Raw genomic sequence first — 15667 nt, 5'->3', positions numbered from 1 at the left:
CTCCCACCGTGCGTGGCCAGCAGGGACACGTCCTCCCAGAGGCCCGGGCTAGAGCCAGAGGCACGGTCAGGGGCCAGGGGCCTGGACCGGGCTCGGTCAGGGACCGTGTGGACGGCTGAGCCGAGGGCCGGGCGGAGCGAGACGGGAGGTGAGCGGGGAGCTCTGGTGGGCCTTGGCTGTGGCCATGGCCGTGGCTGCGTATGAACGCCCCTCCCTGGCGCCCACTGCCCGAGCCCCCAGGGAGGAGCCCAGGCCCCGACTGGTCCCCCGCTCCTGGGCACAGCGCTCCCCCCCCCACAGGCGAGGACGGCCGGCTCCTGAGGATCGCCGCGGGCGTCCGCTATGTGCAGCTGCCCGCCTACTCGGAGGTCAGCTTCTTCACTGTGGACGCCGGCCGGCGGGAGGCGCCCATCCAGACCCCGTTGTGAGTGAGGGTGACGTGGGCAGCACCACGCAGGGCAGGGGGTCCCTCTCAGCCTCGGGGGGAATGACCGGAAGTGCTGCCCGGGCCCCCAACTGCTCCCGCCCAGCCCCGGGGACACGCAGCGACCAGCAGACACACTCAGTCGAGGGCGGGGAGGCAAAGGCGGTCGGACAGGCGGTGAGCACGGGGGGCGGGGCGGTGGGCACCGGCGGGCGGGAGGTGGGGCTGCGCTGCTGCGGGGTCTCAAGTGGCCCCAGAGCGAGACCCCACTCCCCCCCGCCCCCTCCACCACCTGCTCTCGGAGGGCAGCCAGGCCCTTTCTCCTCCCTGGGGTGCCCCTGGGCCCCCGTGTTCCCACGGCCAGGTGTCCCCCCAGCTGGCGCTGTGTGGAGCCCAGCCTGCCTCCTCTTCGCAGTGGGTTCCAGTGCATCCCCTACCCGCTGTCGGGCCCCCCGCTGTCGGGTCCCCCACTGTCGGGCCTGGAGCCCAGAGCGGCCAACGTGTCGCTCCCCACGGGAGACCCGGAGGTGGCACGGAGCCCGGACGCCTCATGTGACCAGGGAGACCCCCCCGGCGGCCTGCCCGGTGAGTGCGCCAATGCGGCTCGTGGTGGGCAGCGCGGGGGGGGACACAGGTGCCCCCGAACCTGGCACAGTGGGGCTGGGGGGCAGGATGTCCAGGGAGACAGTGCCCAGTGGCCGTGCCGTGGGTGAGACGCCAGGCTGGGGCTGCCCGCCCTGGGTGCCAAGGCCCTTAGCCTGCAGGCCCGATGCCCCTGGTGCGGGGTGGGCCGTCCCAGGCTGCAGCGCCGTCCGGCAGATGGGGCATCGCGGGTGCAGGACCTGCAGTGGGTGCACCTGGGCTGACTGTCGGGAGGGGACGGGCCTGGCGGAGGCCTGAGGGCAGCCCGCCCCAGGCCCACCTTCCCCCGAGGATGTCCGTCTAACACTGGGCCTGAGGCATGGGATGGGCGTGCTGCCTGGTGCTGGCCCTGCCCGCCCCTGGGGCTGCCCTGGGGTGCCAGCACCCTGCCAGGCCTGGCTCTGCCAGTGGTGCTGTCTGGCCGAGGGGACGCGCTTGGGGACCGAGGGGACACGCCTCTGTTTTTGTGAGACGGCTGGACGGTCGCCAGGTACGTCTTCTCCGCCGCCCGGGGTCTCGTTCCAGACCCAGGTTCTGGGAACAAAGTGCCCTGATTTCCATTCAAAACGGCTTTGCATTTAGTCCCTTAACCTTGTGTAGTTCCCACCCACAGCTGTAACGGGGCCGCCGTATGCTCCTTGCTGCCAGTGGGCTGTCTGCCGAGACCCCGTCACGTGGGCCCATTGAACCCCGATGCCCGGGCTGGCCGTTGCCGGGGCGATGGGGGGACACACCTGGCCGGGCTGGCTGGGCCCCGCGGTTCCCACAATCCCCGAATATTGGATCTGGGAACCTAAAACGCTGCAGCGGGAGCAGAACTCAGATTGCTTCTCGTCTGCTGCTGCTTTTTAAATATATTTTCATTGATGTCAGAGAGGAAGGGAGAGGGAGAGAGACAGAGAGAGAGGGACATCCATGATGAGAGAGCATCATGGACCGGCTGCCTCCTGCACCCCACACTGGGGACGGCGCCCACAACCGGGCTGTGTCCTGACCTCCTGGTTCCTAGGTCGACGCTCACCACTGAGCCACGCGGGCCGGGCTTTTTTTGTTTGTTTTCCCCACAAAACCCTCCCAGGAAATGTCTCCAGCTGGTCTGAGCAGTTTCTCCTTTTCTTTTGTTGAACAAATGGTTCTGCGCCTCCCTCCCTCCGATGGGATCTGATGAGCGCCCGCAGCCGTAAGGTGACAGGAAATGAAGGTGCCCTTTGCCGCTGAGCCGATCCGGCCGATAAAGCTGACGCTGTGTCAGGGAACCTGTGGACGTTTCATGGCCTCGTGGGGCGACGGCACGTTTAACACTAATTGTCTAGTTAATTACGGCAGAGCAGCCTCCGGATCCGAGTTCGCTCGGAAACCTGCGCCCTGGTGTCCTGTCCAGGGTCGGCCCCCAGAGGGACGGGCCAGAAACGGGCGAACAGATGCCGCTCGGCCCCCAGGGCCAGCACGGGATGAACTCAAACCTTGGGGTGTCAGGTGCGTCTGCCTGGAGCCGGGCCCCAGAGGGTGGGTCCCGAGACCACAGCTCCCACTGTCCGGGACACAGGCTCCTGGCCCGGCAGCTGCCCCGAGTTCTGGGGGCTCCAGGAAGGAGGAGGAGGAGCTGTTGGGCGGGGACACGGGGGTGGAGGGGGTGGAAGTTGGGGGGGACAGCTGCCGGGTGCTCCATCGGACCTGTCTAGCCTGGGGTCCGATGGACACCCGTGGTCTCCTCCTTCCTGCCGCCCGGGCCGGGTCTGGGACCCGAAGCACCTGCCTCCCTCTGACTGTGGCCACGTGGGCGCAGCCAGAGGGCAGGAGCGGGGATCACACGCATGCAGCCCTCCCAGCAGCTCCTTGGGGACCGCCGGGTGGAGAAGCTCCAGGATCCGGGGAGAGAGGCGAGGGGGCGGGCGGCACGGGGCTCGGTCTGGCCCGAGGGCGGGCGGCGTGACCCTGCGCCCACGGGACCAGCCTTCCAGAGGGTCACTGTGCACTCACCGGGGACCGACGCCTCTAGGGAGGGGCGCACCGGACGCTCCTCAGGTGCCGGGAGCCTGGCATCTCACAGCCTGGCCACGCCTGCTCGGCCGCGGGGCGGGTGGGCGCTCTCCCCTGTGACCGTGGCCTTGGCGGTCTGGGCATCAGCTGGACAGGCCCTCAGCGCCCGGACCGGGCAGAGGCGTCTCAGGAGCGAGGCCCTGGCCCTGGCGTCCGTCCGCCCCAGGAGGAGGCGGTGTGCCCTCACCTCCGGCGAGTCCTGCCCGCCCCCCGAGGGCCAGTCACGTTTGCTTTAGTCACTTAAATGGGGAAAACATCAGGTTGTGCCGGCTCCCGCCTGGCGAGGGCCCGGCCACAGCGGTCACGGCGGCCCCTGGAGCCCCGTTTCTCCGGCGGCTTCTCCCGTCGCCTCCGCGTCCTACACAGGTGATTAGGGACCTAATGGAGTCGCTGCAAAACGATAATTAATAGGCATTTTCCTCGGAGAGGTCACACCGCCCGCTCCCCCGCCGCTCGGCCGGCCGCGTCCCTCCGGGGGCTGCACGGCGACCCGGTCCTGCTGACGAAGCCGTAGTTGCCATAACTACCATCCACCGTTCCGGGCGCTCCGAGCTGGAGGGGCCTCTGCCCACAGGCCCAGCTCCGGGTGCCTGGCCGGGCAGCGCCCCCAAGTGCGTGCGCAGGAGCGGCTCAGGGCCCGGCGGCTGAGGCGGGTCCCCCCTGAGCGGAGGCGAGCGTGGGACCCTCCCTGCTCTCGGGGTGCTCAGGGCCCAGGGCCTCAGCGGCGGGAGGCAGCAGCCGGCACATTTCAGAGAGGAAGGGAGAGGGAGAGAGAGAAACATCAACGATGAGAGAGAATCATGGACCGCCTGCTTCCCGCACGCCCCCCACTGGAGCTTGAGCCCACAACCCGGGCCTGTGCCCTTGACCGGAACCGAACTCGGGACCCTTCAGCCCGCAGGCCAACGCTCTGTCCACGGAGCCGCGCCGGCCAGGGCTGCCGCTGTGTCTGACCAGAACTCAGCCACCCTTCCTTTCCTGGGAGCTGCCAGCAGCCCTCAGCCTTTTCGTTTCGGGGGTTTAGGGGTGAGGGGGCCCCAGGTTGGAGTGCGCAGAGGCCAAGGGGCCCAGGGTGACCCAGGGTGTGAGTGAGGCGGCTGGGGCTCGAGGGTGTGGCCATCTGGAGGCCGGCCCAGGGGGTGGGGGGGGGGGCTGGACGCCACGCTGCAGTGTGAGGGGTGGAGGCACAGCGCAAAGTGGGTGAGAGGCGGGGCCGTTGGCTGCACCCCAAGGTGGGGCCGAGGAGAGGCCCAGGTGGGGGCAGCGCAGCGTCAGGCGGAGGTGCTGGGGCCGGGAGGGGGCGCTGGCGAGGGGGAGGGGCTGTGCCTCCGATACGGGAACCCGGGGGCGCCGGGTGGAGACGTCGCTGGGAGACGCACGTGGACCGATGAGTGGACCAGCTGGTGGCCAGGGGTGCAGGCCCATGTGGGCGTCGCGGCGGGTGTGTGCAGAGCGGGTGCCGAGGGGCGGTGGACGCACACGCGTGTCCAGGGACCGAGGGGGGCGGGGCTCAGGCTGGCTTGGTGGCCGGTGATTTGCACACCCGCTGCCCTTTGTGCCCCCTGAGCCCCGGGAGACGGCGGGCGACACCTCGGGTCTGAGGCTGCGAGCGGAGGAGCTGGCGGCCTCGGTGCCCGCCGTGCAGCCCAACCGGGCAGTCACCTGGGCAGAGGGCGCAGAGCTGGGGTCCGTCCCCACCATTGCCGAGGCGCAAACAGGGCAGCCCGGCAAACGCTGGCGGGGGAGGGGTGGTGAGCGAGGTCCTTGCAGAAGGAGGGGGTCAGACTCCCCCACCTGCAACTTGGAGGCACGTCTGGGCCCGCGGCCTCGCTCCCCCAGACGGGCCCCGGGAGGGGCGTTCAGGCCGCGGCCCCAGGGCCCCGTCCAGGCCACGATGACAAGGCCGTCCACTCGCTGAGCCCCCTGCAGACTCTGTAGCCGAGCGCCCCGCCCGCCCCGACCGGCTCCAGCCACCCCTTGGGGGCCCAGCCCCCTCCGCAGGCGTGTGAGCCGGGCAGGGCCGTCCCCCAGGGACAGGCAGGGGTCCTGGCCTGTGGGTGTTTGCGTCTGGGGGGACCTGCACCAACCTAACGTCGCAGTCTCTGTGGAAAGAGCGGGGGGGGGGGGGCGGCTGTCTGGCAGCTCCTGCCAGGGGGGCCTTCACCCTCACACCTGGGCACCCCAGGAGGGGCAGGGCCACGGTGGGGCACCCCCTGCAGGGACACACAGGCCCGGCCCAGACCCTGAGGGTTTCCGGGCTCCCGGGGGCCCTGGTTGTGCCTGAGGCACCACCTCTGCAGCCCCGACGGCAGCGTGTCCGCGTGTCCATGTCCGTGTCCTGGTCACGGGTGCTCGGGGGCGGGCACGGCCGGTTGGCTGCTGTGGCGGGAGCCCTCCCAGCCCGCCCGCCGGCCGCCCCACCTGGGCCGCGGGAAGGGCTCGCTGGCGGCGCTCTGTGTGCTCAGGGGCCCGGGGGCCATCTTCCTGGGGAACCTCTCTCCTCAGCCGGGCGAGACCGGTCCTGCTGTCCTGAGGGCTGTCGGCGAGCGGAGCGAGGCTGCGCCCAGTTCGAGGACGTCCGCCTGGGGGCCCCTCCGCCCGGCTACCACCCCGTCCCGTTCCTGGACGGCCCGCACCAGGTAGGGCGGGGAGACCCCCACGGGCCGGTCCGCCCGCTGCCCACGCTGCAGCCAGTGCGTGGGGGGCTGGGGGCTGTGGGAGCCCCTGAGCCTCCCCCCTGCTCCCCGCAGGAGGCCAGCGGCCCGAGCCCCGGGACAGGGACGCCCACCACGCAGGACCCCCCGGGAGGCAGCAGGTAGGAGGGGCCCACCCTCAGGCCGTTTGGGGGTTCGTCTGCTGCCCAGCGGCTGGGCCACGGGTGGGCCGTCGGCCGGCCTCCCAGGTGTGCAGTCTCAGGTGGGGGCGGGGCACCCTTCCCCACACACCTGCCTCGGTTTCCCCCGTCTTCAACCCCACAGATACCACAGGCCTCAGCCGGCCCTGCGGTGGCCAAGGCTTCTGTGGCCTGGACAATGGGGGCCCGGCCGGGCCTGCTGCTTCCAGGGGAGCCCGGGCCCCTTCCTAGCACCGAGGGGACGAGGGGACGTAACCTGGAGCAGGGGCGGCAGCGAGTGGCCGGGCGCTTTCCTCAGGAGCCCCTGCGGGCAGGGCGGGCTGGGCCACACGGGCACAGGGGAGCAGCAACCCGTGCGCCTCCTCCCGTCAGAGCCCGAGCCCGAGCCCCCCTCCCGGGCCTCAGGGGCCCTTGGCCTCCTTCACACCCTCCCGCCCGCCCCCCCTGCCTGGACGCCTGATGAGAAGCCGGGGCCTCAGGCCTCCGCCAGGGACCCAGCTCTGTGCCCGAGCCCCACCCAGGGCGAGTGGAGGAGCCTGCCCCAGGGCCTCCACCTGCTCTGCCGCGGGTGCCCCCCCCCCCCGCCCCCAGCTGCCTTGCTCTGGTCTGGGCACCAGCTCCCTCCACCCTCACCTGGCTCTTGACCCAAACAGCCCACCCTCTGGAATTGTGGGAACCACCCTTCCCGCCTTCCCGCCGCCGGGCCTCGCAGACACGGCGTCTGGTTCGCATTAAGGAGCCCTTGCCTTGCGGAGCGGAGGCCGAGGGTGTGTGGTTCCCGGCTGGGTCCCCCCGGGGGGCAGGGCATTTGCAGGGGCTCAGCCACAGGAAGGGGGTGAAGGGGGCCCGAGCGGGGGCTGGTACTCGATTCCCCTGATGCCCTGCTGAGCCCACCCAGCCGCCCGGCTCCAGGCTGTGAATGAGGGGCCCACAGGCAGGTGGAGGAGGGGCCCAGGGCTCCTGCCCCCTCGAGCCCCCGGCGCTTTCTGCCTGAATGTTCTCGCCACCCCCACCCCCACCCCCCACCCCGCACGGGGCTGCCTCATTCGCTCCCCGAGGACCTGCTGTGAGGCCTCCCCACCCTCACGGGTTCCCTGGGCAGACCTTTCTGCACGGAGTGGGGCAGCTGGGCCTGACCCGCTGCTGAGAGGGGGTGCAGGGCTCCTGGGTCCCCCCTGAGCTGGCTCAGGCAGAGGCAGAGCCCGCAAGGCCGGGCCCAGTCCAGCCAGGCCGCCCGCCCCGCTCCCCGCGCTGTGTCCGGGGCCCTGGGACACGGCGGCGACATGGCCGTGGGGTGTGGGCACAGGGCGAGGAGCTCCTGGCGGCAGGCTGGCACGAGCGACCCGTGAGCAGCTCTGCCTCCCGGGTCGGCCCAGGCCGGGGAGGGGGCGAAGCAGTGATCAGGTGGCCGCGCCCCACGGGGGAGACACGCGTGGACAAGGCCGGCGCCGTCCCTCAGCCACTGGAGTCCTGGGGGTGTCGAGCTGACCGGGCCCCCCTGACCCTCAGCACAGCCTCGGCCGGGCCAGGAGCCCCCTTCCTCCGCCCGGTGACCCTCAAAGCCAGGGCCAGCCTCGCGCGGCTCACGCTCCCGGCCGGTCAGTGCCGCCATCGCGCCCCACGGACGCGGAAAGGCCGGAGGATGGCAGGACGGAGCTGGCGGGCCTCGGAGGGGGTGCCGTTCAGCCCAGGCCCCGGGACCCCGCAGCGGCTTCACACTCTCTCCACGTGGGTCCCTGAGCTGCCACCTCGCGGGGCCAGGTGAGCCTGCCCGTCACAGAGCCGCCCGCGCTCCCCGGGAGGCCTGTTCCCGTCCCGCCTGGCATTCCTGCGGAGACATTCCTGGCTCATGACGGAATTTCACAACATGACAGGCCGGCCGCGTGGTGTCGGCGGCAAAGCCCGGACTGGATTTCACAGGCGCGGCCGCCACGCGAGGTCCTGGGCCTGGGGCCCGGCCTCTCCCCCAGGAGCCCTACAGGCGCTGGGGGACTTGTGGGAGCCCGGGCACAGCCCTCAGCCCTCAGCCCTCAGCCCAGCGCCACGCACTGCCAGGGCGGCCGCCCGGCCCTGCAGGCCCACGGCTGCTCGTGAGGGCTCCGCAGAGATCCTGGCCGCCGTCGGGCCCCCCCCCACCCCCCCGCCGCCTCCCCCCAGGCCCTCCCGCTCGCTCAGAGGAAAACGGTTTAACTGGGACTCGGGAGCAGCTGACACAGGGGGAGCTGGTTCATAGCTCTGTGGGGCCAGTGGTTGGGCTCACAGCCCGCCCCCTCCGCTCAGGTCTGGGGCGACTGCCGAGCATCACAGCGAGCACAGGCCTTCGCCCCCCGTGGCTGGGCCAGCGCCTGCTCCTCGCCCGCCGTCCCCTTAGCCTCGAGGGCAGAGCAGCCTGGGGCAGGGTGAGCCCCCCGGCTGGCCCCACGGGGACCAGGAGCTCTGGGCAGCAGCCACCAGGGTCGTCGGGCCCCGGAGGACACGCTCGGGTGGCGGCCTGTCCTCTCCCAGGTGCCAGCCCCGCGGCCGGGAGAAGCCTCGGTCACAGGGAGTGGTCAGGGGACTCCTCCTGGCTGTGGTGGCCCTGAGCCGGGCAGTGTCCTGGCAAATTGGGGGACCCAGGTAGGCCGGGCGGGGGGCGGGGGAGCTCCTGGGAGCACAGCAGCCCCATAGAAGCCATGGGGCTGCAGTCACCGGGCGTCCAGGCTGCAGGCCCCAGGGCACGTGGCCTCTGTCCCCTGTCCCTCCCCGGCCAGGACCTGCGGGTGGGCTCAGCCTCCCTCCCAGGGTGGGCGTCCAGGGAGAAGGAGAGGAAGGGGTGGGCTGGGTGCTTGACTCTAAAAACTGTTAAAGGCCGTGAGACGAGCCCGAGCAGCAGTGGGGAGCGGAGCAGGTGTGAGGGGGGCAGGGGAGCAGCTGGCCACCCTCAACCCCCCCTCCCCCTCCCCCTCACCCCTCCTGCAGCCAGCGATGCCTCCGCCTGAGGCAGGGCTGGAACGGGGACCACGCAGAGGGAGGCTGGGGGTGGGGCTGTTCCCTTGTCCCACGCTCACGGCCCCCCTTGGCAGGTACCCCCAAACTGAGAACACCCTGCAGGCTTCCCTGGGCCTGGAGCCCGCTGCCCACAGGGGACGGGGCCCCTAAATGGTGCCGACCCCTCAGCCCCAGGCCAGGCTGGGGGTTCATTAGCCTCTTGTGCGTGCGGGGGTGTGAGGGGCTCACTCAGAGGGGCCATGTGGCCGTGGCCCCCAGGCTTCTGGAGCCGGGTGAGGCGAGGCCTCCGGCTGCCCAGGGACAGAGGGCCCTCGACGGCCGGCTGAGCCCCCTGGGCTTGGGGCTCCGATTCCTGGGGGTCCCAGGGAGGCGACGACAGTTTCCAGCTTGGCCCCCAGCGAGGGCAGCCAGGCTCCAGCAGTTAGCTGCCCCAGGCTGCTCTGCCCTCGAGGCTAAGGGGACGGCGGGCGAGGAGCAGGCGCTGGCCCAGCCACGGCCTCGCGGCCTCGTGGGCAGGGCAGGTGGGGAGAGCCCCTGGCCCCCTGCAGCCGCCGCCCTCGGGGACCGTTCCCCCAGTTTGTGTCTAATTGGGGCTGGGCTCTCACGTGACGTCACAGGCTGAGCAGAAGTGCCTGCCCCAGCATCGGCCTGACCCAGACTCCCCGCGGGGCCTCCCTGACCAGGCCCCAGGGGCCCACGCCCAGGTCAGGCCTCGGGGCCACACCCACCCGAGCCTGTGCCCCTGCCCCCGTGCGGCCGGGCCGTGGTTTCTACGTCTGGTCTGCAGCACGGGCCGCCTGTCTGACCCCGGGGCCGCCAGGCCCACACCCCGAGGGTCTGGCTGGGCCTTGGGGTGGACGGGCCTGGGCCACACGGGCTGCTGGAGGCCTTGGCTCACCGGGAAGGGTCCCTCAGGACAGGGCCCCCTTCCTCCCGCCGCCCACTGAGCGCTCGGCCCAGGGGTCCACGCCCGCTCCCCGAGCCTCACTCTGCTCCGCGGCCCCAGCCAAGAAGCCGGCTGTGCGGGGCCTGGGCTCCGGCCCACTCGGTGCTGCTTCCACCCGTTGTGGCCGGAGTCTCAGCTCTGACCAGGGGTTTTCCCCGCCCCAGCCACTCGGAGACCCTCAGAGCCAGGCCACGGAGCGTGGCTGCGGCCCCGGGTCCGACCCAGGCTGCAGGGGTCACCGCCTTGGCCACGGCTCCGCTCAGGGTCAGGTACGCTCGCCGCTCGCCAGCCAGCCCTGCGGGCCCCTGACCTAGAAGCGCAGCTCCGATGGGACCCTCTCAGGGAAAGGGGGGGCGTGGCCACGGGGTGCGGGAACACCAGGCCCTCCCTGGGGAAGAACCCTCTCAAACTCACAGAGCAAAGCTTAACGGCAAAGCCCCAAAGGATCAAACTCTTTCTTTCTTTTTTAAAAAAAAAAATATTTTTATTGATTTCAGAGAGGAAGGGAGAGGGAGAGGGAGATAGAAGCATCAATGATGAGAGAGAATCATGGACCGGCTGCCTCCTGCACGCCCCCCACTGGGGATCAAGCCCACAACCCGGGCCTGTGCCCTGACTGGACTCGAACCCTGACCTCCTGGTTCCTAGGCCGAGGCTTGACCATTGAGCCACGCCAGTCGGGACCGAGAGGAAATCTTGACGGTGGAGAAGCCGGTCGGGGGCCAGCCCTGGCCAGAGCCCACTCCCAGGCTCCCAGCCCCCGCCGTGTCCCCCGCCCCCGCCCGTGGGCCTCTCGGGGCGCAGGGTCCGCGGAGGAAGCCGGAGGCTCCGCTCCGCGCTGTGCACACACTCGGTGCCCGATCGGCGTGGGTGGGTCCCACGGCCGCCCAGGGTCAGCAGGGCCCTCGGTGCTCTGCCTCCCGGGACGCCAGGCCCGACCCGCGGGGTCCGCGGGAACCTCAGCCCTTGGCGCCTCTGGCCTGCGCCCCGGCGGCCGTCTGCTGGTCTGCTCGCAGCCCTGGGGGTTCTGTAAAAACGCTCGGCTCCTCGCAACCCGTTCACTTCCCTTAACGCGCAGCCCGGGGACTCTGGCTATTCTTAGCGCTAAATTACTTACCTGCCTCCCCCCATACCCCCCCCACCTCCAACCGAAACGCGGCTCCGGCTCCGGGGGCTGAGCCGAGGCCCGTCCAACGCCCCCCACCCCTGCTCGAAATGAATTTTAAAACCTTTTGTCTTTAAATTTTTATCACCCAAACCAGGCATGTGGCATTTCAGCTTGGCCGGGGGTCGGCCTGGCTGGTCGCCGAACCCGTCAGGGCGCCCCCGCTCCCCGCCCTCTGATGGCAAAAAACGGGGCCACGGAGGGGGGGCTCCTGGCTGCCTCCAAGGCCTTGGGTTGGACAATTCAGGGCAGGGCCCAGTCTGTCACCCAGGCTGCACGTCCGAGGCCAGAGGACTCTGGGCGCCCACTCGGGGCGCCCACACTGCACCAGCGGCCTCGTCCCCCAAGGACGTGCATCAGGGCCCAGCGGTTCCGCAGGCAGCTGACCCCCGGGTGCTGGGGCGGGCGGGGGGCCCGTCGCTTACTGCACAGCAAACCTGGCCCCAGGGCCCTCTGCTCGGACGGACATGCCCAGACGGGTCTGGAGATGCCCACCTCGGGCAGCAGGGCTGGGCAGCTCTGTCCACCTGCCGACGACACGGGCCTGGCCGGGCTGCCCCTCCTGCCTCCATCCCCACCTTCCCGCTCCCTCCTCACCAGGTGACAGTGACCGCTAGTTCCCGGGAGGGCAGCCCCTGCCCAGCGGCTCGGCCGCCGCGGAGCCCCGTGCCCGCCGCCTCCGGTCACTCCATGCTTTGGCCGCTTTCTGAGGGCCCTGCTCGCCCTGCGAGGCCTCGGCACCTCGATGCCCCTGGAGGCGGCGCCGGCCGGCGAGGGGGTGGGTCTGTCCCTCCAGCTACGGCTGTTGGTGCCACGTCTGGGTTCAGACAGCGAGATGCCAAGGCCGAGGGCAGAGAGCGGCCCCAGCCTCGTGGCCCCTCCTCCAGGGGCAGGGCCCGGCCAGGGGGGCCAGACACGCTGACCCTGAGGCAGAGGGGGGCCTGGAGGCCAGGACAGCCACCCGGTACCCCCTGGCCTTCCAGGGCCCCCCCGCACTGTGGCCCCGGGTGCCGGCCCCGGCCGGCGCCGCCTCCAGGGGCATCGAGGTGCCGAGGCCTCGCAGGGCGAGCAGGGCCCTCAGAAAGCGGCCAAAGCATGGAGTGACCGGAGGCGGCGGGCACGGGGCTCCGCGGCGGCCGAGCCGCTGGGCAGGGGCTGCCCTCCCGGGAACTAGCGGTCACTGTCACCTGGTGTGCATGTGTGTGGGGAGGGGTGCCACACGTGGGCCCTGGGATGTGCACTCAGGGCCTCCCTTCTTCTCCCCGCAGGCCTGACGGGGCGGCTGAGGCAGAGACGGGGACCGAGGCCCCCCTAGGTAGGCAGGCGCGGGCGCGGGCAGTGGGGGCGCGGGCAGTGGGGGGGCGCGAGCTGTCCAGTAACCAGTGATGGCGAACCTATGACACGCGTGTCAGAGGTGACACGCGAACTCATTTTTTTGGTTGATTTTTCTTTGTTAAATGGCATTTAAATATATAAAATAAATATCAAAAATAGAAGTCTTTGTTTTACTATGGTTGCAAAGATCAAAAAATTTCTATATGTGACACGGCACCAGAGTTAAGTTGGGGTTTTTCAAAATGCTGACACGCCGAGCTCAGAAGGTTCACCATCACTGCAGTAGACCATCCGTCACCTCTGGAAGGCAGGTGCTTGCTCCCCTCTGAACGTGGCTACAGGCTGGGCCTCGGGTTGGGCGGGCACCCCCAGAGGCAGGACCATGGGGCCTGGGCGGGTGGGGGGCGTGGACTGGCCCAGGGTCCTCACCAAGGCGTGGCCCCTTGGGAGGCTGTGGGGGGTGGGGGTGTCCAGGGCAGGGGCGCCCCGGCCCCGGGCTCTCTGCCCGCAGCCCAGCTGGGTGCCCAGGTCCGAGCCCTCCCCACCCAGGAAGGTCCTGATGTGGGTGCAGCCGGGCCTGGCAGGCCCCCAGCCGTGTGCTGACCCTCCGACGGGGCTGGCCCGGGATCACCCCCTTTCAGGACCCCCATGTGTGACCTAAGAGGGGGGGAGGGGGGAGGGGACGCCCCTTGCTGTCTTGGGGGGCCCCTGTGGGTCGCCTGCACTTCGAGGGCCCAAGGAGAAGAGCTTCCGGGCCGGGCTGTGGGGACGCCGGGGCGCTGGGCCACCAGGACCACGTGGCGGCCGGGCCGGGCCTGGGTGGCTGAGGCCAGCGGGGTGGCCACCGGCCAGGCTCCCTCCCTCCGCCGAGGCCTCGGGACGGGGTCAGAGGAGGGCTGGGCTGGGCTGTGGCCGCTGCCCACGGAGTCCCCGCGGGGCCCCCGCCCGGGGTGGCCGCTCCCGGGAACACCTAGAGACGCCCGGAAACACGGCGTTGCCATGTGCCCCCTCCGCCCGCGGGGCCGGCGCCCGGGCTGCGGAATGCGGCCCCTCCCAGCGCCCCAGCCGGGCCCCCACCCGCGGCTCCAGAGGAACTGACTCCGGGCCAAGCCCACTCCCGCCGGCCGGCCGGTCCTCTCGGTCCTGGGTCCTGCCCGGGACGCACCCCCAGCCCGGCCGAGCGGGGTACCCCCCCTCCCCCCGCCTGTCCTGGGGCCCGGGCGCCGCACGTTCTCTCTCCGGGCAGCGCCTCCCTCCGCCCGCTCAGCTGCGCATTCCTTGTGAGCCCGGAGGCCGCGAGCTTTTTCCACGAGCCCTGCCAGCCCGCCGCCGGGAGGGAGGGCCGGTTTCCGTGGCAACCTCACTCTGAGTCCTCGTTTTCCTTTTTCTGTTTCTCCAACTTTGAGGCTCTCCAGGCAGTGTTCGGGCTGCAGAGAGGGGAAGTGCTTTTCCTTCCTCCACACTCCGGTCCCCCACGACCCCCCAACTGCTCCCCCAGCAGAGCGGTCCCCCCACACCCTGGTCCCCCATGACCCCCCAAACTGCTCCCCCAGCAGAGCCGTCCCCCCACACCCCGGTCCCCCACAACCCCCCAAACTGCTCCCCCAGCAGAATAGGGGGGGCTTCAAAATAGGCAGCCAGGTCTTCAGAGCCTTGGTTATTTGGAAAAACATTTTAGAGGGAATGAACTATCTTTCTCCTAAAAGGTGGGAAGGGACTTTCTAAAGGATCCCAGTCATGCGGCCCTCAGCGGGAAGGGCGCTCTCTGCCCCCCGCGCCCCCCATGGGGCCCTGCCCAGCCCCCCTCAGCTCGGCCCCAGGAGCTCACGCTGCAGCCGGGCCTGTGTCCTGAGGGTGCAGGTAGTTCACTCGCCCAAATCCATTTCTTTTTTTAAATATATTTTCACTAGAGGCCGGGTGTGCGCCATTTGTGCATTGGGGGGGGGGGGGGGTCCCTCAGCCCGGCCTGCACCCTTCGGCAGTCCAGAGCCCTCGGGGGAGGCCCGGCTGCCAGACAGGCGGGAGAGGCCATGGTGCTCGCCAACCGCCAGCCGTCAGCCTGGCTTGTGGCTGAGCAGTGCTCCCCCTGTGGGAGCGCACTGACCGCCAGGGGCAGCTCCTGCATTGAGCGTCTGCCCCCTGGTGGTCAGTGCGCGTCATAGCAACAGGTCGTTCCACTGTTCGGTCTATTTGCATATTAGCCTTCTATGATGTAGGATTGATTTCAGAGAGGAAGGGAGAGGGAGAGAGGGAACGTCAATGATGAGAGAGAATCATGGATCGGCTGCCTCCTGCACGCCCCACACTGGGGATCTCGCCCACAACCTGGGCCTGTGCCCCGACCGGGAATTGAACCCGGGACCCTTCAGTCCACAGGCCGATGCTCTATCCACTGAGCCACACCAGCCAGGGCCCAAATTCATTTCTTCACCGTGTGCCCCAGCAGCTGGGCAGAGGGCAGCCAGGTCCGGGCAGGTGGGGGCGGGCGGGAGGCTCTGGGGTGCCATGGGGGGTGGGTCGGTCAGAGCCTCTCCTCCTCCCACAGGGGAGTATGTCATCATGATCCAGGACGTGACCACCCCCCCGTTCCTGGGCCGCAGGCTGCCCACGGCCTTCAAACACCTCCGGGTGTCCGCCAGGGGCCCGGCCAGCAGCACCCCCGCCCTGGAGAGCGCCCCCGAGCCTGGACCCAGGGAGGCCGCCCACCCCCGGGGACAGGCGTCCCCTCCGGACACCACCTCGTCCTGAAGGGACAGAAACGCCGCCGCTGCTTCCTGGGGCGCCACCCCCGCCCCCTCCCCAGGCGGCCCCTACCCTCCCCAGGTGACCCGCACCCTCCCCAGGCGGCCCCCACCCTCCCCAGAGCCCCTGGTGTTAATAAAGTGCTCAACGTTGACGACAGAGCCCCGAGCGCAGCCCCTCCACCCCGACATGCTGCGGCGGCTCTGGGTGGCCGTCGGCACCCCACGCGCTCCCCGTCCTGCAGCACAGCCGGCCCAGCTGCCCGCTCGCCCCCTCCCCTCATCCCGGCCTCGGCCTCAGCCTCGGTGCGGTGCAGACGCAGGGCCTGCCGGTGGCCTAGGGACTCAGAACCGGCTCCCAAAGGAGAGATCGGGGGCCAGTGTCAGGGGATTGGTTTTCAAGAAATGGGCTACACATGTGAGCTTCACCCCGGACGAGCGAGGCTGGCGGGGTGCGCGCGGGGGCTATGGGGGTGGGGTGGGGGGGCCAGTGGGACACATGCTCAGCACCGAAGGGCGGGCGGTGCCACCG

At 70.4% G+C, this 15667-nt stretch overlaps 1 protein-coding gene across 1 annotated transcript in view; it reads left to right on the top strand.

The window, feature by feature from the left end:
• The window catches only part of MORN1 (MORN repeat containing 1), a 28759-nt gene extending 13541 nt beyond the window's left edge, over positions 1–15218 (top strand). The window contains exons 9-14 of the mRNA XM_070403884.1: positions 301–424; positions 840–1009; positions 5612–5745; positions 5857–5921; positions 12328–12374; positions 14940–15218. Coding sequence (XP_070259985.1) covers positions 301–424; positions 840–1009; positions 5612–5745; positions 5857–5921; positions 12328–12374; positions 14940–15142 — 743 coding nt within the window. The 3' untranslated portion in view covers positions 15143–15218. The remainder of the gene's footprint in view (positions 1–300; positions 425–839; positions 1010–5611; positions 5746–5856; positions 5922–12327; positions 12375–14939) is intronic.
• Positions 15219–15667: the final 449 nt, after the last annotated feature.

Source organism: Myotis yumanensis, unplaced genomic scaffold (genome assembly GCF_028538775.1).
Source record: "Myotis yumanensis isolate MYYU_CA2020_CCGP unplaced genomic scaffold, mMyoYum1.0.hap1 SCAF_2, whole genome shotgun sequence".
NCBI lineage: Eukaryota > Metazoa > Chordata > Mammalia > Chiroptera > Vespertilionidae > Myotis > Myotis yumanensis.
Note: the sequence above shows the minus strand (reverse complement) of the source record. Positions and strands in the feature narration are given on the sequence as shown.